At 37.1% G+C, this 25,627-nt stretch overlaps 1 protein-coding gene and 1 pseudogene across 1 annotated transcript; both read right to left on the minus strand.

Annotated features, from left to right (window-relative positions):
- The window catches only part of LOC142620353 (bark storage protein A-like), a 43,794-nt pseudogene extending 29,945 nt beyond the window's left edge, over positions 1-13,849 (minus strand).
- Positions 13,850-16,556: 2,707 nt separating this feature from the next.
- LOC142620940 (inositol oxygenase 4-like) lies at positions 16,557-18,768 on the minus strand. The gene is made up of 11 exons (XM_075794261.1): positions 18,700-18,768; positions 18,502-18,579; positions 18,323-18,401; positions 18,025-18,229; positions 17,848-17,907; positions 17,707-17,759; positions 17,493-17,615; positions 17,293-17,362; positions 17,113-17,191; positions 16,842-16,923; positions 16,557-16,751 (listed from the first exon to the last, which is right to left on the minus strand). The coding sequence occupies exons 1-11, from the start codon at positions 18,726-18,728 to the stop codon at positions 16,725-16,727; spliced, it is 885 nt and encodes a 294-aa protein (XP_075650376.1). The 5' UTR covers positions 18,729-18,768; the 3' UTR covers positions 16,557-16,724.
- Positions 18,769-25,627: the final 6,859 nt, after the last annotated feature.

Raw genomic sequence — 25,627 nt, forward strand, 5'->3', positions numbered from 1 at the left:
TAACTAGTACACAGGTACAATATTGTAGTGGAAGGGTTGTTAATTACCAAATAAATTTGTACTTTTGGGATAGACTTTTGAAGTAATTCCACAAGAATATGAATTTTTATCCTCGGTCCTACGTAGAGGTAATAGATGATATGAATATGGATTATTGGATCAAGGTTATGTAAATAGAATTAGATTCTATTTAAAGTCTAGAACTTGTAGAGGCGCGCCTAGTGGCATTAAGCCTATTGTTCTCAAATAGGTCTACAAGAAAATGAGATTGATAGATTTGAAGGTGCAAACCTTCAAGGTCAAGACTAATGGCAAAAAGATCTATTCAGAAAGAAATGGTTCGACTATGAAAATATTTTTTCACCAATAGTCAAGTTTGACACTATCTAGATTCTCTTATCCATTATATTATATTTGGATGAAATATGGTAATGGATGTCAAGAAAGCTTCTTTTAGTAGCAATCTTGAGAAAGACATCTATATGATGTAACTAGACTTGTACATAACAAAGAACCGGTAATGTTTAGTATGCAAGTTGCTTAAATTCCATTTATGAACCAAAGAAAGCATATGAATCATAAAATATCATCTTTAATCAAGAAATCAAATTGTTTGATTTTGATCAAGTATTAAAAGGCCTTATGTGTGTAAAAGCTATATATAGAATAATAAATTTCTTAATGTATGTTGATGACATTCTAATCATTTAGAATGATGTAAAATTATTGTCATCAATGGAGTTTTTGGTTGTCTAGTCCAGTTTGATATAAAGTACTTGGAAAAGACTGATCACATCCTAAAAATTAAACTTATTTAAAATTCAGAATTTAGGATGTTTGGTCTATATCAAACTGCTTAAATAGATTAGATTCTAGCCAAAGTATAGCACGTAATACTTCAAGAAAGGATTCTTTCCTTTTAAGTTTGAAGTTCTTTTATATAGGATTGTGGTCCTAAGACATATAAAAGGAAGAGCACATTAAGACGATTCCTTATATCAAATAGATAGGAAGTTTCTATGCTATGTTACATGCTAGGCTAAATATCTATTTTGCGGTGGGCATGGTAAGAAAATATCAATTAATCAAAGATCACTTAATTTAGTGGGAGTAAAGCATATACTCAAATACCTTAGGAGAATGAGGGATTATATGCTTGTCCACAGAAGGGTTTTCATGAGACCTTTTCATAAGTGTTTTCATAAAAGGAATGAAATGGTTTGTATGTGAGTGTTGGACACTCTCCTATTCTCTTCTTGGAAACTGATTGAGAGACCACACATCTTGGGCATTAAGTCGAATTGGAGTGAAGATTAAAAGTGTTCCCAAGTGTTTCTGATCTTCGGTTTTGAATTTCACCGCTTCAAGGTACGCTTTCTTGTTCTTTAATTCTGTAACTTACATAGTACATGTTATCAATTGCGAATGAAGTAGATCCGTTAATTTTTTCGTTGTGCATGTTTGCATGAGATATAAATACGTATTTTCCATGCATTTTTTCAACACCTAGGTATTCGGATCCTGATCAATATATGACATTAGCAACTTTTGCAACCTTTGGTATGACTCTTCCCAATTTCCAAATATATTTCAAATCGCCTTTTGTTTTTCATCCCATACCTTATAGTAAGAAAGCTTACGGACATAATATTTCGACTCTATCATAGATCTGAGTTGCTTAATTGGGGTAGTATGATCCTCACATAACTTCTTAAGGATGTCTGATGCAATAAAATTACAATTTATCATTCTACCATCATTTCATAGCCTAGTCGGTATACACGTGTGAGGACCCACATACACGGTGACCATCCATAGTCCATGGAGATTGGGCTTCATGACTTCCACGACATACCACTTGCATGACCCATCCACGCATTTCGCACAAAATTTAACCTTCGTCGACCTACTGATCATAAAACGTTTGTTTTCCTTGAGGGCACAAATTTTTAATGCGCGCTTCACCTCCACTATTGGCAAATGTCAACTATTTGCACAAATTCATCCCCTCTCTCCAAGTAGACACAAATGGTATCTCAATATTTGAAGTATCAACCATATTTACCCAAGTATTTGCAGAAAATGACAAGACAGGAAGTGCGTAGGCAATTATTGTGTTCGTAATGTTTTGGACACTAATAACATTGTCTGCTTCAAGTTCACTACGGTCAAATGTCTCATCGTCATCAATGTCTCTCTCAATATCCCTCTCAAAGTCCCCTCATTCAATCCTTTCTTCATACTCATCTCTATCGACAAAATCTTCACCTTTAATGGCAATCTCATCAACATAGTCATCATCATCATCAGGTATTCTACACGCGGCTCCAACTTTATGTACAACTAAATACCACTTACTTCAAGTATTCTCTCCAACTTGTCAAACATGATCTTTACATGTTTGTCTACTTCTATAACCATATACTTGTAATTAATCTGATGCTTCAAGACTTCATGTGGCACACGATAAGTAATTTGTATGTTGTGCACAATAGGATTCACACAAAATTCTTCCATAACTATCCTCTTCAATTCATCAAATGTCTTCAACCAACGATCAATTTGGGTATAATAGCACTTTATATCCGACCCTTCGAATGGCAATCCCTTGTTCACATTGGCATTCTTAAGTGGACCACCGTGGTATAGGATTATATCAATTACAGTCATTGTGAACCTATTAGAGTCAAGTTACTATATTAGTTAAAAAAATATTTTATCTAATCAAACTACACAAAGTACAAATTCCAGTTCATTCAAAGGGCATGACTTTCATTACACATTTCATACCCAAATCCTTTTTCGATCATGCTAAGGCTACCCATTTTATACCCAATACCAACACACACAAAAAAAAGTCAAAATCCTTGTAAAAGTATACAACATTTTATCTAATTACATACCCATAACATTTACATACCCATTTCATACCCAATACAAAAAAGCCATTTCATGACACATTCAAAGGGCATGAATTGCATACTCATTTCATTACAATTCATTCGAAGGGCATGAAGTTCACTACCCATTTCGTACCCAATACAATGATGAATAAAGTCAAAATCCTTGTAAGATCATGATAAAGATAAGAGCCTAGAAATGATGAATAAATTTTGATAACAAAAACCATGCAAATAAATACTCAAAAAATTTACACCAACGAAACAAAGTTCTATAATTCACAATATTGGTATATTAACTAAGTTATGTTATTTATATACCAAATAAATAGTCAAACTCTTTTATTTATACCTAACAACAAATAATACCCAACTACAATGACAATCAAATCAAAACCCTTACCTAAGATGTAAATTTGTTAAGAGGGAAGAGCATTGATAGAGAGAGGCAATGTGGTGTGAGATCAGAGACAATGTGGTGTGAGAAGTGTGAGTGCTATGGGTGAGTGAGGCAGTGAGTTATAGGGGAGTGTGAGGCTGAGTGTTAGAGGCTGAGTGTTATGGGTGAGAGTTATGGGTGAGTGACTTACTAATGCGTATCTGTGTATTATAAGACTCGAGATCTAGCAAAAATCAAGTCTATAAGACTCGAGATCCAAGTATATTTTAATTAAATTTCGAGTCTTATAGACTCGAGATCTATGTGGCATAACCATATTTCCCAAAGAAAATCAAGTCTAAAAGACTCAGTTTGGCTTTGTAGAACTCGAGTCTTTAAGACTCGAGATCTATCTGGCATAATAGTGTCCAACTCATCAAGTACAAAGCGAGTCTTTAAACCTCGAGTTTTATATAGAACTCGAGTTTCTAATATTAGGATGTATGCCCTTAAATCCTATTGTTTGATGCTATGTATGACATTATCTATGACTTAATGTTGTGATTAATAAAATTGTTTTATTATTATCTAAAAATAATGGTAACATGAATATTGGGACATTATTATATAGTCCATGAGATGTATTGTATATGATATATGTGATATATGTGAAAAGTCACAGAAGACATAAATCACAAGTTCTTTGTCAACTCAGAATTTTAGTTCGTAGTCGGTGATGAAATTGGGCATTTCATCTACAAAGACTATAGCATATCAACTAAGATGATTTGTCTTGATCATGAAAATGGAGAATTCTAGTTGGTATGTTGGTATGTTTTAAGAGTTAAGACATGTTGAACTGGACCGCTGTGAGATTTATTATTCTCCTAACGACTGTCAAATGAATAATAAATCTTACGACTTCTATTTACATGAACTCTTAATCCTGAGAGGATAATGGACGTAATCATGAAATGTAGGATGCTTTGATTTATTAGGAGTGAAATCTAAAGTCATAATCAAAACCTCGGTATGTTAGGCAGCCACATGTAATGTTGATGGAACATATATTTTCAAGATAGAATTCATAGTCTCTTAACGAAAATATAAAAGATTTCCTTGAGATAAATTTAATGAGTTTGATTATTCAGAGAGTTAGGCCTAACCATTTTAGTAAAAAGTTACTAAAGTATAAATTTATTGAATTGGATTTCATAAATATATGATGAATAATATAAAGGATTAAACAAGGTACTCAAGGAATTAAGATGTAGTAATCTTCAAAGTGGCAGTTTACTTTCATAATTTTGTATTACTACAAATATTTTATGAATGGGTTGCATATACAATAAAGTCTTGGGATGTAATTTATAAATAAGGCCTACAGTGCAACTGTATTTATATAGTGATATTAAATATAGTTAATGGTAACTTTGGACTTATCATGAGTTGACAGAAAAGCCGAAGGCCCATTGGAGCTAGTGTCTTATTAGTCCCTTTTTGATCTCACTCGAAGCCACACACTTAAGCCCAATTTGGAAGGCCCAAAAGGCTAGCCCAATTAGATAATCAGTTAGATATAAGTTAAGAAACATACAGGTTATTACGATGAGACATCATTATGAAATAGTGTATATTTGTGAGAGAAAGTCATTCTCTTATTCTCTCTTGAACTGATTGAGAGACCACACTTCTTGGGCATTAGTGGAATTGAAGTGAAGATTAATAGTGTTCTCAAGTACTTCTAATCATTGGTTTTGAATTTCACCATACCAAGGTATGCTCTCTTGTTCTTAAATTCTGAAATTTACATAGTGCATGTTATCAATTGCGAATGAAATAGATTCATTAATTTTTCACTACGTATGTTTTGTATGAGATACAAACCATGTTTTTCCAACAATTGGTATCAGGGCCAGGTTTTCAATTTTGAATAGTATGACATGTTTTGTGAGTTTTGGAATCAAGATGATAGTTTCATGATGTTAGAAAGTTATGCAGTTGATTTTCTCCATGGTTAATTGAAATTTTGTTTTGATGAAAACTGATATTGATGTTATGATGTTCTTTAAGTTTGATATTAAGTGTGTTAATTTGAACTTTAAGGCTTTAACATCAATGGAATTCAGTTTTGATATCAATCTTTATCTATTATGTTCATATGATGGTTGTTTATTCATGAAAAACCGTTGAAAACTACCTTAGAAAAATTCTGGAAATTTGAAGTTCACGAGTTTCAATTGATCGAAAATTACTTTCAATCGATCAAGTGAAATAAGGACTAATCTGCTTGATTCGATTGTTATTCGATTGCTAGTCGATCGATCGAATTTTATTTTTTTGATCGATCAAGCAGCAATCGAGTATCGATCGAGCCAGGCAGATTGTCAGGTTCGAATTTTTAATTTTTTCGATCGATCAAGGGGCACATTCGATCAATCGAAAGAAAGAAAATTTTAAATTTTTCTAAGTGTTTTCAAGTTTAAAAGTGCAAGGTTGTGTGTGATTAGATTACACATGATTTCTAAATAAAAACCTTTATTTTAAAATATCTAGTGGGAGAAAGATACAAAAGTTGGATCTCACAGCTAGGGATGGCAATGGAGCGGGGCGGGGCCGAAGGATGGGATCTTCACCCCCGCCCCGTATAGATTTTTCTTGCCCCATCCCCGTCCTGCCCCGCATGACGGGGAAAATTTCTTGCCCCATCCCCACCCCTTAAAGCCCCGCGAAGCCCCGCCCTACACCGTAAAACTTTATTTCTTGTTAATTTTCCCTATAACTATTACCATTTTTTCAAATAAAATGACATGTTTCAATATTAAAAATATACTTGAAATTATAAATAAATTTATCCTATCAAATCAAACTAATTTTTAGCAAAAACTAAATAATATTATCTAAATGTTTAACAAGACAATGTTACAACAAAAATCTTATAGTATGACACAAAAATCTCATATTATGTTAATGATGAAAAGTAACTTGAGAAAGACATATGAATCATGAATGAAAATACAAAAAAAAGAGTTAATATTGGTACCTTATTTCCAACTTTGCTTGAGAGAAAAGAGAGGTAGAACCACGTTAGGTAGAATAAAATAAGCTAATGATATTTTTGTTTAAATAGTAGGATTTTAGAGTATGAAAAAATTACAACTTAATCCTTATTAACGCGGGATGGGCCGGGGTGGGTCTAAAAAGTGTAAACCCATCCCCGCCCCGCCCCGTGATGCGGGTCTAAAATCTCGCCTCATCCCCGCCCCATCACCTTTGTGGGGCGGGTAAAATCCGCACGGGGCGAAGCGGGGTGGGTAAAAATTGTCATCCCTACTCACAGCCTCCATTGTCGGTTTATAGTAATGTGATCAAACACCTCACCTTGGCATATATGCCTTGCTCCAATTGGAGGGAGTTTAAATCATGGGACTACAGATTAAACTTCTTAATGATGGATGATATGTGTTTTACATTAAGAACGACCACGCTACCGTGGAGTTACTTAATGACTCACATAGATTTCAAGCAATGGTATACACTAGACTAAGTTTAATGTTAACCTCCCTACGGAGCTAGGTCATTATTAATTAGAGGCTAAAGTGAATGCGGCATATTATTAGAGTTATCATAATAGCACTAATAATGAGAATAGTTCTCAATCAATCATAGTGTTTATAATTTACTTGCTACTAAGGAGTTTTAAACATGGGATTGGGTTGTCATTGCATATTTTATTTTATGGTTTTATTAAGGTTCCATACTATATGTTTGTATGCTAAATTGATCATATCCAGTTTACTTATTATATTCATGTTTATTATTTTCAGATTTAACTATGGCATCATTTAGCCCACTTGTTGCTATTCTTAACCAAAACAAACTGACTAGATCCAACTATGTTGACTGGAAAAGAAATTTGGGCATTGTTCTTACAGCTAAAGAGTACAAGTATTGCTTACTTAACCTTGTCCTAAATTTCCCACATTAGATGCTCCTCTTGAGGAAAAACAGTAATATGATCGTTGGCAGAAATTTAATGAAATGGCCAAATGCTATATCCTGGCATCTATTTCAAATATTCTACAGCATCATATGCAGGATGTAGAACTAGCTTCGGATATTATGCCAAGTTTGAAGAAGATGTTTAGTGAGCAAGGTCGTTCTGCAAGACAAGAAACTATGAGGCAAATTTACAATACCAAAATGGCTAAGGGCACCTCAGTGAGAGAGCATTGTCTTAAGATGATCTCTAATTTGAACACATTAGAAGTTTTAAGTGCCGACATTGATGGAGAATTCGAAGTGGGTATGATACTCCAGTCACTACCACAATCATTCAAAGAATTCAAACTTAATTATAACATGAATAAAAAGATTTATTCGTTGTCTGAATTAATGAATAAGTTAGTGGCAGCGAAAGGCCTTCTTGGTACTTCCAATGTTGAAGCCAATATGGTTGAAGCTTCTTTTTCTCAACCTAAGTCGAAAGACAAAGGTAAAAAGAAGAAGAAAAAAGACTTCACCAAGCAAGATGGTAAACAAATTGCCTTAAAAGTTGCCAATAAGGGAAAAACCAAAGGAAAGCGTTTCCATTGTGGTAAGAAAGGACATTGGAAGAGGAATTATCCAATTTTCAAAGCTGCCAAGAATAAGGGTATGAAAATTTCATTTCTTCTTGAAATTTTTTTAGTACAGAATCCCACGAATTCCTAGTGTGTGGATTCAGGATGTACTAATCATATTTGCAATTCTTTGCAAGGGTTCCAAGAGACCAAATGTTGAATGAGGGAGAACTATTTCTTACTTTGGCTGATGGGAGCAAGATTCCAGTTGTAGCTGTTGGAGTGTTTAATTTATACTTTAATTCTAGAGTTTTAATATTGGAAGACTGTCTGTATGTACCTAATGTTCGTAAGAATTTAATTTCTGCAACTTATTTAGGTAAGCATGGGTATTGTGTTATCCTAAAAGATAATGTTGTAATAAAGAAGGATAAAATGTTTATCTGTTCTGGCAATATTGTGGATGGTCTTTATATTTTAACTCTTGATAAGCATGAATTATACAATTCTGAATTAGATGATAACTCTCATGTAATATCATTAAAGAGAAAATTTCCTTCTACTAATGATGCATATCTTTGGCACTTGCGTTTGGGTCATATTAATCCAAACAGAATTCAAAGACTAATCAAAGATGGACTCTTAAAGCCATTGGACTTTGATGGATTTTCAGTTTGTGAATCTTGTTTAGAGAGTAATTGACCAAACGACCTTTTAATGCAAAAGGTAGAAGAGCCCAAGAATGGCTTGAATTAATTTATACAGATGTATATGGTCCTATATCAACCCAAGCAAAAGAAGGTTATGAGTGCTTCATCACTTTTACAGATGATTACTCAAGATATAGTTATGTGCACCTAATGAGACGGAAGTCCGAAACCTTTGAAAAGTTCAAAGAGTTTATGGCTGAAATTGATAATCAATTAGGTAGACGCATAAAGGTCATTCGATCTAATCGAGGTGGCAAATACCTTCTTGGAAATTTCAAGGATTACCTAATTCAGAATGGGATTGTATCCCAATTGACTGCACCTGGAACTCCTCAACAAAATGGTGTAGCGGAGAGAAGGAATAGGACTCTTTTGAAAATGATTAGGTCCATGATGAGGTACTCAACTTTACCAATTTCTTTTTGGGGGTATGCCTTAAATACATCAATACATCTTTTAAATTTAGTTCCATCAAAATCTATTTCTAAAACACCCATAGAATTATGGAGTGGACGTAAGCCTAGTATAAGATATCTCCACATTTAGGATTGTCCAGCACATGTGCTAAAGGGGAAGCCTAATAAGTTGGAACCAAAATCAAAAGTGTGTTTGCTTGTGGGTTATCCAAAAGAAACTAGGGGTTATTTATTCTATAGTCGTAATGATAACAAAGTTTTTGTTAGTAAAAATGCTAAATTTTTAAAAAATGACTATATGAATAATTTTACTCCTAGAAGTAGAGTTGTTTTGGCTGAAATGAATGAACTTATAGTTGAACAACCAATGGATGAAACTAGGGATGATGTGGCTGTATTGGATACACCACAAGATGCTACTCATGAGATGTCTAGTACACAGGTGCCTCATCATAGTGAAAGGAATGTAAGGCCACCTATAAGATTTATAGGTCTGGGAGAAATTTATGAAGCTATCTCAAAAGAGGCTGAAACTGATCCTTACACTTATGATGAAGCAATGAATGATATAGATGTTAATCATTGGGTCCAAGCTATGAAATCTGAATTAGATTCAATATATTCCAATCAAGTTTGGGATCTTGTAAAGGTGTCTAATGGCATTAAACTTGTTGGTTGCAAATGGGTTTACAAGAGGAAGAAAGGGATAGATGGAAAGGTTGAAACCTTTAAAGTAAGACTAGTGGCGAAAGGGTAGACACGGAAAGAAGGTATTGATTATAATGAAACCTTTTCACCAATAGCAATGCTTAAATATATTAGAATTCTCTTATCCATTGCTACTCATTATGATTATGAGATTTGGTAAATAGATGTCAATACTACATTCTTTAATGGCAATCTTGAAGAAGAAATATACATGATGCAATCTGAAGGTTTCATAGCAAAGAACCAAAAGCATATGGTATGCAAGTTGAAAATGTCCATTTATGGACTTAAGCAAGCATCTAGGCCATAGAACATTAGATTTGATCAAGCAATCAAGTCATTTGGTTTTTAGGAAAATCTAGATGAACCATATGTGTACAAAAGACATCAAGATAAAGTAGTAATGTTCCTAGTGCTTTATGTTGATGATATTCTACTCATTGGAAATGATGTAGGGGTAATGTCATCAGTAAAGGTTTGGTTGTCAAGTCAATTTGATATGAAAGACTTAGGCAAAGCTAACTATATTCTAGGGATCAAGCTTTGGCGAAATCGAAAGAATAGGATGTTAGGTTTGTCACAAGTTGGATATATAGATAAGGTTCTAGAACAGTTTAACATGCAAAACTCCAAGAAATGATTACTTCCTTTCAGACATGGAGTTCCTTTGTCTGATGACCAAAGGCCTAAGACTCTTGAGAAGAAAACTTGATGAGATAGATTCCTTATACTTATGTAGTGGGAAGTCTCATGTATGCCATGTTTTGTACTAGACTAGATATTTGTTATTCAGTTGGCATAGTCAGCCGATATAAATCAAATCCAGGACTTAAACATTGGCAAGCTGTAAAGCATATTCTAAAGTATCTAAGAAGAACGAGAGATTATATGATTGTTTACCATAGTGAGGATTTGATACCCATTGGCTATACAAATTTCGATTTTCAATCAAATCTTGATTTCAAAAAGTCCACTTCAAGTTGTGTGTTCACCTGGGAGGTAGAGCCATAAGTTGGAAGAGTGTTAAGCAATCTTGTATTGCCAACTCTACCATGGAAGCTGAATATGTTGCTGCTTGTGAAGCGGCAAAGGATGCTATTTACCTCAAGAAATTCCTTTCTGATCTTGGTGTTGTGAGAATTTAGCAAGTTCCTATCACATTTTTCTGCGACAATAGTGGAACAGTTGCACAATCCAAGGATTCAAGGAATCACAAGAAAGGAAAGCACATAGAAAGAAAGTACCACATCATTCGAGACATTGTTGCTCGTAGAGATGTAGTAGTAGCAGCAAAGATTGATAGTGCAAAGAATCTAGCGGATCCCTTTACCAAAGCATTGCCCCAAAGGACTTTCGAGTCACATTTGGAGGAAATGGGAGTTAGATTAGTGCACAATAGTCTTTAGGGCAAGTGGGAGATTGTTAGGATGTGTGCCCTTAAATCCTATTGTATGATACTATGTATGACTTAATGTTGTGACTAATATAGTTTTTTTTTTATTATCTAAAAATAATGGTAACATGAATATTAGGATATTATCATATAGTCCATGAGATGCATAGTATATGATTTATGTGAAAAGTTACAAAAGACATAAATTACAAGTTCTTTGTCAATTCAGAATTTTAGTTTGTAGTCGGTGATGAAATTGGGCATTTCATCTGCAAAGACTATTGCATATCAACTAAGTTGATTTGTCTTGATCATGGAAATGGAGAATTCTAGTCGGTATGTTTTAAGAGTTAAGACATATTGAACTGGACCGCTGTGAGATTTATTATTCTCCTAACAACTGTCAAGTGAATGATAAATCTCACGACTTCTATTTACATGAACTCTTAATCTGAGAGGATAATGGACCTAATCATTAAATGTAGGTTACTTTGATATATCAGGAGTGAGATATAAAGTAAAGATCAAAACCTCAGTATGTTGGGCAGCCACATTTAGTGTTGATGGAACATATATTCTCAAAATGGAATTCATAGTCTCTTAACGAGGATATAAGATATTCCCTTAAGATAAATTTAATGGGTTTGGTTATTCAGAAAGTTAGGCCTAACCACTTTAGTAAAAATTTACTAAAGTATATATTTATAGAATTGGATTTCATAAATATATAATGAATAACTTAAAGGATTAAACCAGGTACTAAAGAATTAAGATGTAGTAATCTTCAAAGTGGCAATCTACTTTCATGACTTTGTATTACTACAAATATTTTATGAAGGGGTTGTATGTACAATAAAGTCTTGGGATATAATTTATAAATAAGGCCTAAAGTACAACTATATTTATATAGTGGTATTAAATATAATTAATGGTAATTTTGGACTTATTAAGAGTTGACAGAAAAGCCCAGAGCCCATTGGAGCTAGTGTCTTATTGGGCCCTTTTTTGTCTTACTCCAAACCATACACTTAACCCCAATTGGGAAGGTTTAAAAGGCTAGCTCAATTAGATAATTAGTTAGATACAAGATAAGAAACATATAGAATATTACAATGACATTATAAAATAGTGTGTATATGTGAGAGAAAGTCATTCTCCTATTCTCCCTTAAACTAATTGAGAGACCACACTTCTTGGGCATTAGTAGAATTAGAGTAAAGATTAAAAGTGTTCTCAAGTACTTCTAATTGTTAGTTTTGAATTTCACCATACCAAGGTATGCTCTCTTGTTCTTAAATTCTGAAATTTACATAGTGCGTGTTATCAATTGAGAATGAAGTAAATCCGTTAATTTTCCACTGCGTATGTTTTGTATGAGGTACAAACCATGTTTTTTCAACATCTAAAACTCGAGATGCTAATTTACTAAAACCTTTCAAACGTGTGTTAACTTACTATATTCTATCCCCTTACTATGCTAGTCCCCAAATATCCCCAAAGACAATGAGAGAGATGGAGAGAAAGAGTACCAGCCAAGTCAACCTACAGGATCTCTGAGCTAGGAACAAAGAAAGTAGAGTCTATAAGTGCAAGTTCTTCGGTAGGAAAAGTCATCACTAGCCCAATATAAGGTCCTGCATTCTCATTGATCTTGACAACTCGAATTTGTGTGAAACACAAGAGCTTATTTAGACCCCCAAAAAAAGGTTACACCTAAATTGCTTTTACTCAAACTTAAACTAAATGCGGAATAAGAGTAAATGAGTGAAAACAACCAATAAAACTACTCTAAGCCATAATCAACCAATATCAACAATAAAAGATAAGCTTAAAGAGTAGGGAAGAGAGATGCAAACACAAGATAACACCAAGACATGTTATCGAAGAGGAAATCGAAAAACTCAGCGAAAAACCTCTCTGCGACCCTCCAAGTCAAAATCAATCCACTAGAGAATAAGTTGGAGTACACGAATAACAAAAGACCCTCCAAGCCTAGTCTATCCAATGTACTTGAGCCCTCCAAGCTCCTGCTACCAACGGACTTCTCGGAGTCATGTCTTCTCTAACTTTCCAAATCCCGCAATACTCCCAATTACATCCGTCAAGCCTCACTGGCTTCTTTTGGCGAATCCCCAAAGCTTCCCAAGCTTCAAAACACTCTCTATACTCTGAAAATGTGTGGATTGTGTTTGAGTACAAATCTCCTCTCAAGGTATGACAATGGGAGAGGGAAGAAGAAGAGGCTAGAATAATTTCTCACTAAGGATAAGTAGCTCTTTCTCTCATACATTTGTGGGTAATGAGGGTATATATAGTATGGGTGAAAGGTAAGAAAGTCGCACTTAAAAACCTCTAGGCAAAATGTTTCATGGGTATCTCGCGTATAGGCCCTTCTCGCGAGACACTAGCGAAACTGACAGCCTATCATGACTCTTTAGCTTCCAGCATATGCTTCTCACATGCCTTTTTCGTAGGTAAGCTTCTCGAAAGACACTAGCAAAATTACACTGATTCTTCATTTCATGCTTAATTCTTCACCAACTTAATACTAAGCCAATACAATAAAATCCCACAAAATACAAGGAACAAAATTAATGCAATTACAACACTTTTTGTCATGGAATAAAGCCAACATAAAACATAGTTGTAAATCACAACTTTACAGATCTTATCCACAACCCCATGCATTGGATGACTAGATCTCAGTTGCAAAGACTGTTGAACTTGTGACATAACCAATAAACCCACCACTGCCATGACTTGCAAATTAACAGCCCACATTGTTGGTCATGGATATTCTCTCCCCTGGAAAGTTGGAAGTGTGCAAGAAATGTGTAGTAAAGAGTGAGGAGAGACAAAAGAATATGGGCAATATATGTTTTATTAGGTGTGGAGTCATGTGCATATTGAAGTTTAGATGTCATTTGTATCTGCCAATCAATATTATAAAACAAGAACACAACTGGCCGAGAGTTATAATTCACATGGAGAAACCCTTTAATAATTGTCATAGTCTCAGTACTTAGCTCACAAAACCACATGGTTATCACAATTCTAATTCATGGTTAGAAACATGTACTTACAGACACTATTTACCGTAATTATCGCTAACAGTAGATGATGGAGAAAAAATAATAAGTTTATACATAGAGTAACCCATTAATAATTGTCATAGCCTCATTACTTGGCTCACAAGAGCACTCGATTACCACAATTCTAATTCATGGTTGGAAACATGTACTTGCAAACACTCTTTACCGTAATTCTCTCTAACAGTAAATGATGGAGAAAAAATGATAAGTTTATATGAAAGTGATAGATGGTCAATCACAGTCTAACTATTACATAGGATAGTTGCAATAGAGTTTATATGAACATGTACTTGCAGAAACTCTTTACCATAATTCTCGCTAACGGTAGATGATGGCTAGTCCAATAAGCTCATATTTAACAACCAAAAAGACTACTTGGAAAGCCTTAGGCAAGAATATTTAATGAAATCAAATGAAGAATGATATCAAAACTAGCCTTAGCCCAATCACTAGCCATATTCTAAGTCAGCATAAGATCCCAACTAGCTCCTGCCTAGTTTAGCTGGTGCCAACACAAGATATATGCCCCCAATTACACATACTCTAGAGTATGGACAACACACAAGAAGAAGATGGCCCAACCACTTGCCTTAAGAATAGAGCCTACAAATAGTTGGGTTTAAGGCCTAATCTATTAATGTTCTTAATTTATTCGATTTACTTTATGAAATGACAAAATTTAGTAACAAAATTGTGTATAGCCTAAGGCTATAACCTTACTTAATTAAAATATATTACTACATATTTTGAAAATCTAACCGTTGAATTGTATGCTCTTTACGCTCTTAATACACATGTCAAATTTTGTATCAATCAAATATTATTTACTATATGATCTCTAAACTTATATTTTATGCATAATTTAGACTACAAAAACTTGCAATTTAAACAATTTATTGATGACACAGCTATTGATCTTTAATTTTCTAGAAATTTATCAAGCATGAAAGATATAAGAAGAAGATATAATCCAATGATGGGTTTGTCAAAATTCACCTCCAATAAAAAGATATTGAGTAAAATTGTAGCCTTAGACTTCAACTAATTTTGTAACTAAACTTTATCCATTTTTGAAATCTTATTTTATTTTCCTACATGTTTTAGGGATTTAATTCATCTTCTTACTTCATTAGTAGAATTCTCATTGGTTAGAATGGTTTCGTCCTAAACTTTCTTAAAAACTAAATTCCCACAGACGGCGCCAATTGTAAGGACACAATTCAAGTTCCCAAACTACGACTGGGAGAAAAATGGGCTTGAAAGGCCTTTCTTCACAATGAATTTGTAGAGGATGGGTTTGTAATTTAGATTTCAAGGATGGTTTAGACAATTACAAAAAGAACGGGCTTTGGGCCCAATGGAACAAAACAAAGAATCGTTTGCAAAGAGTAAGACTGAGAAGTCGTCCTCGGATAGTGTCCGAGGATGGTTTATAATAATATTTCTCAAGTTTGGATACAAGTGTTGATTATCATTTACTATTGACTCTATCTCTTCTACTCCAAAAGTCCTCCTTTCTTCGTATGCCTTTCCTCCTATTTATATCTTTTTCTTTCCCTTCATCACCTTCCACTTTCCTGGTTGCAATCCTCATTTTTGGATACTTGTCCCATCCATTCTTCCCTAAAGCCCGCTGGGATTAGGGACCAAGTTCCAAGCTCGATGTTCAGGTCCCATCCTTCCATCTATACAGTCAGCGTATCAATTTACAGAGCTTTTAATGTATGGGCGGTGGTAGCAGCTTTATTTTTAGACATTCCACCGTTCTTTCTATCGCCCTCCACGTATACTGTGCATCCCCATAATTGTAGGACTCTTTATAATATAACCCAAGGATACTAAACTTCTCTTCCTATGTCCTCGGCTTTGTAATCCGAGGACAAATCTACTCCTCGGACGTATTTGGATATTTAAATAGTCCACGACCATTTTGATGTCTTCGGATTTTGGGTTTCCAGCCCAAAATACTTCGTTGGGCCATCCTTCATATACTATTGGGCCCAATACCCCTACAGTTTCCTTTTCTTGTTAGGATAATAAGTTTGGAACTCTATTTAAAGAACCTAGAATACTGAATTAATTCAATATTGTATATATACAGTTTGCTTCAGTAATGAAATTGATTGTTGGGGTTTTTCCTTCAATAGCTTAGTGTTGATTCCAGATAACCCTAGGTGTTGATTTCTAAGGGGGTTTTTTTTTTTTTTTTTTTGTTGCTTGATGCTGATACAAAGCAAGCCTAGGTATAATTCGTAGGTTTTTTTTTTTTTTTTTTGTTCTTGTTGAAGCCGCAACATTAGCATTATTTGATTAGGCCCCAAGGCCTCAAAGACATCCCACACATGGCCTCCTGGCCATCAATATATAAGAACCAAGCCAAATAATAATGAACACGCCACATCTCTATGATGTGTTTTATTTATTGATATTAATTAATATTTTACAAACTTCTTAGTACTGATTACAGAAATTTATAGTGCATATATAAATAAAATTAACTTTGCCAATTGAAAGCGAGCACAACTAAAAGTACGGCAGGCAGCCTAAAGCCGGATCCTCAAGGATTACCATCTGATCTTTTCTGGGAAGTACTACAAAAAGAAAGAAAAAAAATCCAATTTTAGTAAAGAAAAAAAAGTGTTTAAAATTACCAAAGCACAGAATTTTGCACTGGTACACACCTTTTTTATGAGGGATTCATAGTATGGTTTAACTTTTTCAACATCAATGTGAACTTTGCTCTTACTGTAGAGATCATATTTGCTGTTATTTTGTACAATACAATGAAATCAGTTTAGTTGTCACAATCAGCTGAACAAAAATTGAATAATTGGTGGGGAAAAACACTGATGCTCACAATCAGCTCAATGAGAAATGAATAATTGTTGGGGAAGAACACTGGTAAGAAAGAAAAAAAAAATGTACAAATTAAACAGCAAAATGGAAGCTTACCAGAATAATTTAGACCACTTCAGATTCTCTCTGTCCTCGTCATTCATTAGGTATTGATATCCTCCTTCCAGATGCATTGCTGCAAGATAAACAGATAAAACTCATTTTATTGTATAAAAACGATTCAAGAATATTAACTATTTTTCAAATTTACAGGAAAAGATAAAGAATAATACTTACGGTGTAATGAGTGATATCGGATAATAAATAATGCAGCTGGAGGTAGAGTAGTTTCACTTGCCTTAAGCACCTAAGGATTTGGAAACAACATTCTTAGTATTATGATTGTTATTTTGGAATAACATATTATGGAAATTTGAATATGAAAATCTTATTAAAGATTTTTCATTAAAAATTCATTGAAGATTCAGAGGATATACCAAGTACATGTAATCGTCATGCCCCCATGTCAACAGCACATTTTCAAGTCCACATCCTTCAGAGTAGACTCCAAGTTTAGTGTTGTAGGCAGGATTGTTGTAATCTGGATTTTCCTCGAGATACTGAAATGCAAAAGATTCGAAGAAATTTCTTTCAGTTGACTGACTACATATAATCATGTCAAACATAATTAACTAATGTTTTTGAGAAGACCTTGCGATAAACAATCGATTTGTCATAAGCACAACCAACAATAAACGTATCTCCTGCAACATCAGAATTCATCATCGGATTGAAATGACTCGAAACAAGAGAAATATATTAACATTTATTTGGTCAAAGAACATTTGTTACCTACAACAGCCCACTGGGGAAGCGATCCAAATTGAGGAAAGTAAAGAACCTTTCCAACATCTGAAATCCATGCAAGAATCAATTATCAAGCTGTTTTACTTAAACTTGAATTCAAAGAACTTATATTTTGCATGTTAGCCTTAGAACGGAAACTAGGAGTGTGCATGGGGTATTTACCATGAATGAGGGCAGTCAAGTGCAGCCAATCTTCATTAGGATAATCTTTTCTTATAGCTTCAGCCGTCTGCAGCATATGCTGAATCTGAGGTTCATCCAGGTCAGGGTCACTTTCATCCACAAAATCGTCAAGGAGTTCAATGGCTTCCCATATGGACATCTCTGCTTTGTTCAATTTTGCATACTCTTCCCTTGTCCTCTTTACCTGCATTTGCATTGAAAGTTTCATATATCAAATTGAATCTATGAAGTCCGAAAGTTTAATATTTAAACATTAACTTGTTGAAAGTGAACTTACAAAATCATAAGTTTGGTTAATATGATGCAACCGATAGCAATTCTCCACAATGCTTAGCCTCACACTTCCTTCATAATCCCTACCACACATTTTGACACAATTCATTGAATGAGAAACTACACCATTTATGAAAAACACCTGACCTTATAAACAAAGATTGTGGAAGAAAATGTCAAAACCTGAATGATTGGCCAAAGGCATTGGATTCTGGCACAGTAAATTCATCTGATGCGTCTTTTGGTATTGCATTCTCTGACACTTAACAAAAGAACACAAAAGTTAGACTCCAATTGAACTAAGCTTATAGACTTGGAAGAAAATAAAAATTATTGATATTCATGGACAAAAGGAAGTCGGAAACAATAATCAAAGCAGTAACGACTGCCTGGTTCTCAACAGCAATCATCTTGTTCCCACTAATTTAAACCTCAAAAAAAGGGAAACAAAGCAAAGACAAGTACCTTTGAAAGGCCCCAGTCAGATTTATAGGTAAAAAATAAGTCCTCAACTGAAAATAGACCAGGCTTGGACTCCTCAACTGCAAATTTTCATTATCCTAGAGCTAATTTATCCAAACGAACTTTACCTTAAAATAACTTGTTTCTGTAAGAGTATAGAATGGTCAATCATTATCTTCATTTTAGCCATGTAACCAAATTCCTAATGCTTTGGTTGTTTTGTTGTCAAAACATGCATCGTTGTCATTTACAAAGAAGAGGGGAAAAATAAATGTGACAACGCATTGAGTCAGCTTTGTGGATAATCACATCCTATTTTTCGTAATGCAAAAACTAGCCTAAGATATGGATGACAGGACAATCCAGTAAGGCCAACTCCGTGTTTTGCATTCTGTTAATAGGTAAAGCTCAGAGAAAGTCCAATTAGAATTTCAAATTAGAGTTTAATTTTATATCATATGTCCTAAATTATTTATTTTTAGAGAGAGTTTTATTTTCTAATTTTAAAATCAAATATGAGACCACATCATAAATATTTATCCAAGTGAGTTATTAAGTACAAAAACCAAAGAGTCTATAATAAATAAATCGTAAAAGAAAAAAGTGTTTCACAATAACAAAAATTAAGAAGTAATAAATAAATAAATGTGGACAATTTACTTTTTATACTTTATAATATTCGTACAAGAATTTTAAAGAGTTAACAAAATATAAGATTCTTACAAGGTTTTTTAAAGAGTTAACAAAATATAAGAATAACAATCAATAGTATTTAAAGGAATTCAATTATAGTCTAATTTTGCGTCATGTGTCTCATCTAATTTATGTTTTAAATTTTTATACCAAGTGAGTTAATTTATTATAGAAATTGGATTTTAATTAGAGTTTATTCTTGCGCCACGTGTCCCATCTAATCTAAATTTTATAATTTTTGTGTCAAATGAGTTAATTTAATGTAGAAAATGAGGAATCCAATATTAATAAACTATAAAAAACCTAATCATATAACTAAAAACAATTTAAATTTATAAGTCATTTATGTAAGGGCAAGACTTAGGTATAATACTTAGGCGTTGTTCCTTAGATTCCCCTTTTAAGATTCTGCCATGTATATTTTTCCTCATAAGATAGAAATGTATTTTTTAGTTAAGTAGCCACATAACTAAATCTTAAGAGGGGAACTGTGGGGAGTAAAAAGATCCTGATGGGAATGTGGGCCTTTTGGGCCGTGCTAAGGAAGGCCGACCTGCTCTTGGGTTTGGAATCTGTTAGTACTACGGGTCGGCCCATACGCCGAGGATCCGAGGATCCAGCCGAGGGTGAACTTCCCCTCGGACGGACACCGGAGAACCCGGGACTTCATGGTAAAGGTTAGGGAATGACACGGTCAAGACCAATGGTTAAAAGGGGTGAACCCTTGAATGTCCTGGAAGCGCCGATGTTAGAGAAATACCAAAGATAAAGGCTGCCACCTCCACATTAAAGACCATGCACCTACCACCCTGGCCGCATTAATGGGGAAGTGACACCTGAACAGTGGAAGGGAAACTTCTGGTTACTATTCAAAGGCACTGAGAAAAGAAATATCTAGGCTAAGGGGGAGTTGGGGCAACACGTGTACAAAGTATCAAAGAGAGGAGTATTTAAGGAGCAACCTAGAGCAGGAATAGAGATCCCTTTCTTGTAATCTAAAGGAAAAAGAAAAAAGAGAAAGAGATAATATAAGAACAGTTCTCGGCTTGCGTCCGAGCAGGTTGATTTACAATATTCCTTGTTGTTTTCAAGTGTTAGCAATCTTTGACTTGTCATTTAATCCTTAGACACTTCTAACCTGGGTTTCAAGCCCACACTCTACAAATTCGTATTGTTTAAGGCTCATTGGGCCTGAGCCCGTAACTGTTTTTGGGGCCAGGTGCAATTGTGCGCTTACAATTGGCGCCGTCTGTGGGAAATCTAGTCTAGAAGAGGTAGAGATATTATGGCAGGCTTAGGCTCTTACCATGCAGAGTCACAGGGATCACCACCGGAGGACCATTTCGAGCATCTTGAACATCGAAGGGATCGTGAGGGAAGCGTCCACACAGAGTACCCAGGCGCCAGCCATACTCATGATGGGGGTAGCACCACTCACGAGGAGGGTTCTAAATCCATGCAGAAGGAAATTAATCGTTTGAAGAGGAAGTTACGCCGTGCTAAACGCAGGTTTTCACCGTCCTCGTCTAATTCTTCCTCTGAAGAGGATAGGGGAGATGGCTACAACTCGAGGTCGCGCTCCCCCACCAGTGCAACGTCCTCCGGTGAGGAGAACGACCAGCCAACTCGCAGACGTAAGAAGCTTCATTCTAGGGGCTTAGGCAACGACGCTATGAGTAGGGCGTTGCACCAACTCTCTAAGTCTCCATTCACACAGAGGATTGAAAAAGGAAGGCTTCCCAGGAGGTTTACCCAGCCCACCTTTACCATCTACAATGGCCGGACTGATCCGGTGGAGCACGTGAGTCACTTCAACCAGAGGATGGCAGTGCACTCTCACAACGAGACTCTGATGTGTAAGGTTTTCCCCTCCAGCTTGGGACCTGTGGCTATGAGATGGTTTAACGGTCTCAAATCGGGTTCTGTAGGCTCATTCGGGGAGTTAACTAGGGCATTCGCTTCGCGGTTTATTACGTGTAGCAGAGTCCCTCGGCCATTGGACTCGCTGCTATCCATGGCCATGAAGGAAGGGGAGACGCTGAAAGCATACTCTGACCGATACTAAGAAATGTTTAATGAAATAGATGGTGACTTTGATGAGGTGGCACTTAATACCTTTAAGGTAGGTCTTCCTACTGACCACGACCTAAGAAAGTCTTTGACGAAAAAGCCCGTCCGCAGCGTACGCCGCCTTATGGATCGTATTGATGAGTACAAAAGGGTAGAGAAAGACCAGCAGCAGGGGAAGGGAAAGGAGAAGGTTATCCCGCTAGAGAGAAGGGATTTCAGGTCGGACAGATATCACAACAACAAGCCGATGAGGGATTACTTCGGGCAATCTGGCTCGGCAGCACCTCAGGCTGTAAATACTGTGTTCCGAGAACCAGTGCATCAGTTATTAGAGAAAGTTCGTAAAGAGCCCTTCTTCAGATGGCCCAGCAAGATGGCAAGGGACCCCGCGAAAAGAAATCAAAACCTCTTTTGTCAGTAGCATCAGGATGTGGGCCACACTACCGAGAACTGTCGGACCTTGTGGAACCATCTGGAGCAGCTCGTCAGTGAGGGAAAGTTGAAGCAGCACTTGTGTCAGCCCTCTGGGCAGGTCAGTCAAGTTGGCTCGAACAACCAGAGGAAAAATTCATCTCGGCCAGCATTAGGAACAATTAATGTTATCTTCGCTGCACCTGGTAGAACCGGCTCAGGTCCCACTAGAGTGATGGCGGTTTCCCATCCTCAGGCCGAGGACGTGGGTAGCAGGCCGAAGAGGTTGAAGGGCACTTTGCCCATCCTAGATTTCTCCGAGGAGGATAAGGTAGGAACCATCCAGCCCCATGACGATGCTCTTGTGGTCACCCTCAGGATAGGGAATTATGATGTGAGAAGGGTGATGATAGACCAGGGCAGCGGTGCAGATATCATGTACCCTGATCTATTCAAGGGGTTAAGGTTGAAGTTGGAAGATCTTACTCCTTATGATTCGCCGCTCATAAGTTTTGAAGGGAGAGCCGTTGTGCCGATGGGACAGATTTGTTTGCCCGTTCAATCCGGCTCAGAAACGGTTGAGGTGGACTTTATTGTGGTTGACGCGTACTCTCCATATACAGCCATCCTTGCTAGGCCATGGCTGCACGCTCTTGGAGCTTTCTCCTCTACCTTGCATGTTAAAGTTAAATTTCCCTCAGGGGAATGTGTTGAAGAGGTCCTAGGCAGCCAATCGGTGGCCAGACAATGCATATCGGCTGCTGTCCTGCATCAGACGGAGGCCGAATCTTCGGCTCCGACCACTAAAGGTTCATAGCAATTAACTGCTCCCGGTTCATCTGGGATGGCGACAGGGGAGGAGACATATTGTGAGGAGTTGGAGAAGTTTCTAGTAGCCGATGACCCAGAGAGGTTCTTCCAAGTCGGTGTACTTTTGCCACACCAAGAGAAGATGTAATTGTTAGGGTTCTTGAAGGACAATGTTGATGTTTTTGCGTGAGATCCTTATGAAGCTCCAGGCGTTGATCCAAGCTTCATCTGTCATCACTTATATGTCAATCCAGCTATCGTTCCGAGAAGGCAGCCACCTCGGTGATCTTCCAGGGAACATTTCGAGGCTGTGAAGGAAGAGGTTCTTAAACTTAAAAGGGCTGGTGCTATCAAAAAGGTTTTCTACCCTGAGTGGTTGGCCCATACGGTTGTTGTCAAAAAGAAAAATGGAACGTGAAGGGTATGTGTGGACTTCACTGATCTGAACAGGGCTTGTCCTAAAGATTCGTTCCCAATGCCACGTATTGATCAACTGGTGGATGCCACTGTCGGACATCCTCGGATGAGTTTTTTGGACGCCTTCCAGGGTTACCACTAGATTCCTTTGGCGTTAGAGGATCAGGAGAAGACTGCCTTCATTACACCGACGGGAAATTATCATTATAAGGTCATGCCATTCGGCTTGAAGAATGCTGGGGCTACTTATCAAATGATGATGACCAGAATGTTCGAACAGTAAATGTGGAAAACCATTGAGGTATATGTTGACGATATGGTGGTGAAAAGCAAAACAATATCCTCACACGTGATAGATTTGGCCGACACTTTTCAGATACTGAGAAAGTACAAGTTGCGCCTCAACGCCTCAAAGTGCTCTTTCGGCGTGGGATCTGGAAAGTTCTTGGGATATATGATTACTCATAGAGGCATAGAGGTAAATCCGGTGCAGGTCAAGGCTATTCAGGACTTGCAGTCTCCTCGAAACCCAAAAGAAATCCAGAGGCTAACGGGAATGATTGCTGCCTTGAATAGATTCATATCTGGGTCAGTTGACCGGTGTCGTCCTTTCTTCCAACTGTTGAATATGTGGAAAGGGTTTCAATGGACCGAGGACTGCGAGTTAGCTTTTCAACAGCTCAAGCGATATCTTTCTCGGCCACCCATTCTGTCTCATCCTGAGGCACATAAGATTTTGTTTGCTTATCTGGCAGTAGCCGTCCACGCGGTCAGCCTGGTCCTGATAAGAGATGATAACGGGGTGCAAAAACCGGTATATTACGTTAGTAAGTCTTTAGGTGATACCGAGGTGCGTTATCAACCCTTAGAGAAAGCGCTCCTGGCCGTGGTTCATGCCACGCGAAAGCTTCCCCATTATTTTCAGTCTCACATAGTGATTATTCTGACCCAATTGCCTCTCAAGGCAGTGCTGCATAGCGCCGACTACTCAGGAAGGATAGCAAAGTGGGGGACCATCCTGGGGGCTTTTGATGTTAAATACAAGCCTCGCACCTCGGTGAAGGGCCAGGTCCTCGCTGATCTGGTGGCGGAATTTGCCAAGCCATTGCTGGAAGAAACTCTGAAAGGGGCCCACATGGGTGAAAAATCAGTTTGGGTAATCACAGCTGCGATGTCTCCGATTTGGGAAGTGTATGTGGATGGGGCTGCTAATCAGAGAGGGTCTGGTATTGGACTTGTTATAATGTCCCCTGAAGGAATTGTCTTTGAAAAATCTTTAAGATTGGCCTTCTCGGCTACTAATAATGAGGCCGAGTATGAAGCAGTCTTGGTAGGCATGCAGATGGTACTAAGATGGGTGGAAAGGAAGTCCATGTCTTCTCGGACTCTCAACTGGTGGTCGGCCAGGTCATGGGGACCATGAAGGCTAGAGACCCCAGAATGCAGGAATATTTGGCCCAGATCAAGCGCCAGCAACCTGAATTTGACTCCTTCACCTTAACTCATATCTCTCGGAGCGGAAACACCCATGCAGACTCCTTAGCTACGCTGGCAATTACCTCGGCTCAAGGTTTACCTAGGGTCATCCTCGTTGAGGATTTACTAGAACCCTCTGTTGTCATTGCCAACGCGCCTCGCATCCATTTAATAAGGCCTGGACCTAGTTGGATTGACCCGATCATATCTTTTCTTAGGAATGATGTCCTTCCTGAAGATAAATCTGAAGCTGATAAGATACGCCGAAAGGCACCGCGTTTCTGGTTGTCCGAGGACCAGAAACTGTACAAACGATCCTTTTCAGGACCGTACTTGTTGTGTGTACACCCTGACTCAATGGAAGGGCTTCTGGAAGAACTGCATGAAGGGATTTGTGGCAGCCACACCGGGGGAAGATCCTTAGCCCACAGAGCTCTGACTCAGGGTTATTGGTGGCCCAATATGCAAAGGGAGGCTCAAGACTATGCCAGGAAATGCGATCAGTGTCAGAGGTTCGCCCCTAATATTCATCAACCTGGAGGAGTTCTTAACCCCCTTTCCAGTCCTTGGCCCTTCGCGCAGTAGGGACTAGACATAGTTGGGCCATTTCCGAGGGCAACAGGTAACAAAAGATGGCTTCTCATGGGAACAGACTATTTCACTAAATGGGTTGAGGCCGAGCCCTTAGCAAACATTAGAGATGTTGACTCCAAGAAGTTTGTCTGGAAAAACATCGTCACTAGATTCGGTATACCACACACACTCATCTCAGACAACGGTGTTCGATAGTAAGGCTTTTAGGAAGTATTGTGGTGACATGGGTATCATAAATAGATATTCTACTCCAGTTTATCCTCAAGGAAATGGGCAAGCCGAGGCCGTTAACAAGGTCATTGTCAGTGGGCTGAAGAAAAGGTTGGACGATGCGAAAGGCAGATGGGTAGAAGAGCTCCCTCACGTTCTGTGGATG

Source organism: Castanea sativa, chromosome 12 (genome assembly GCF_040712315.1).
Source record: "Castanea sativa cultivar Marrone di Chiusa Pesio chromosome 12, ASM4071231v1".
Lineage (NCBI taxonomy): Eukaryota > Viridiplantae > Streptophyta > Magnoliopsida > Fagales > Fagaceae > Castanea > Castanea sativa.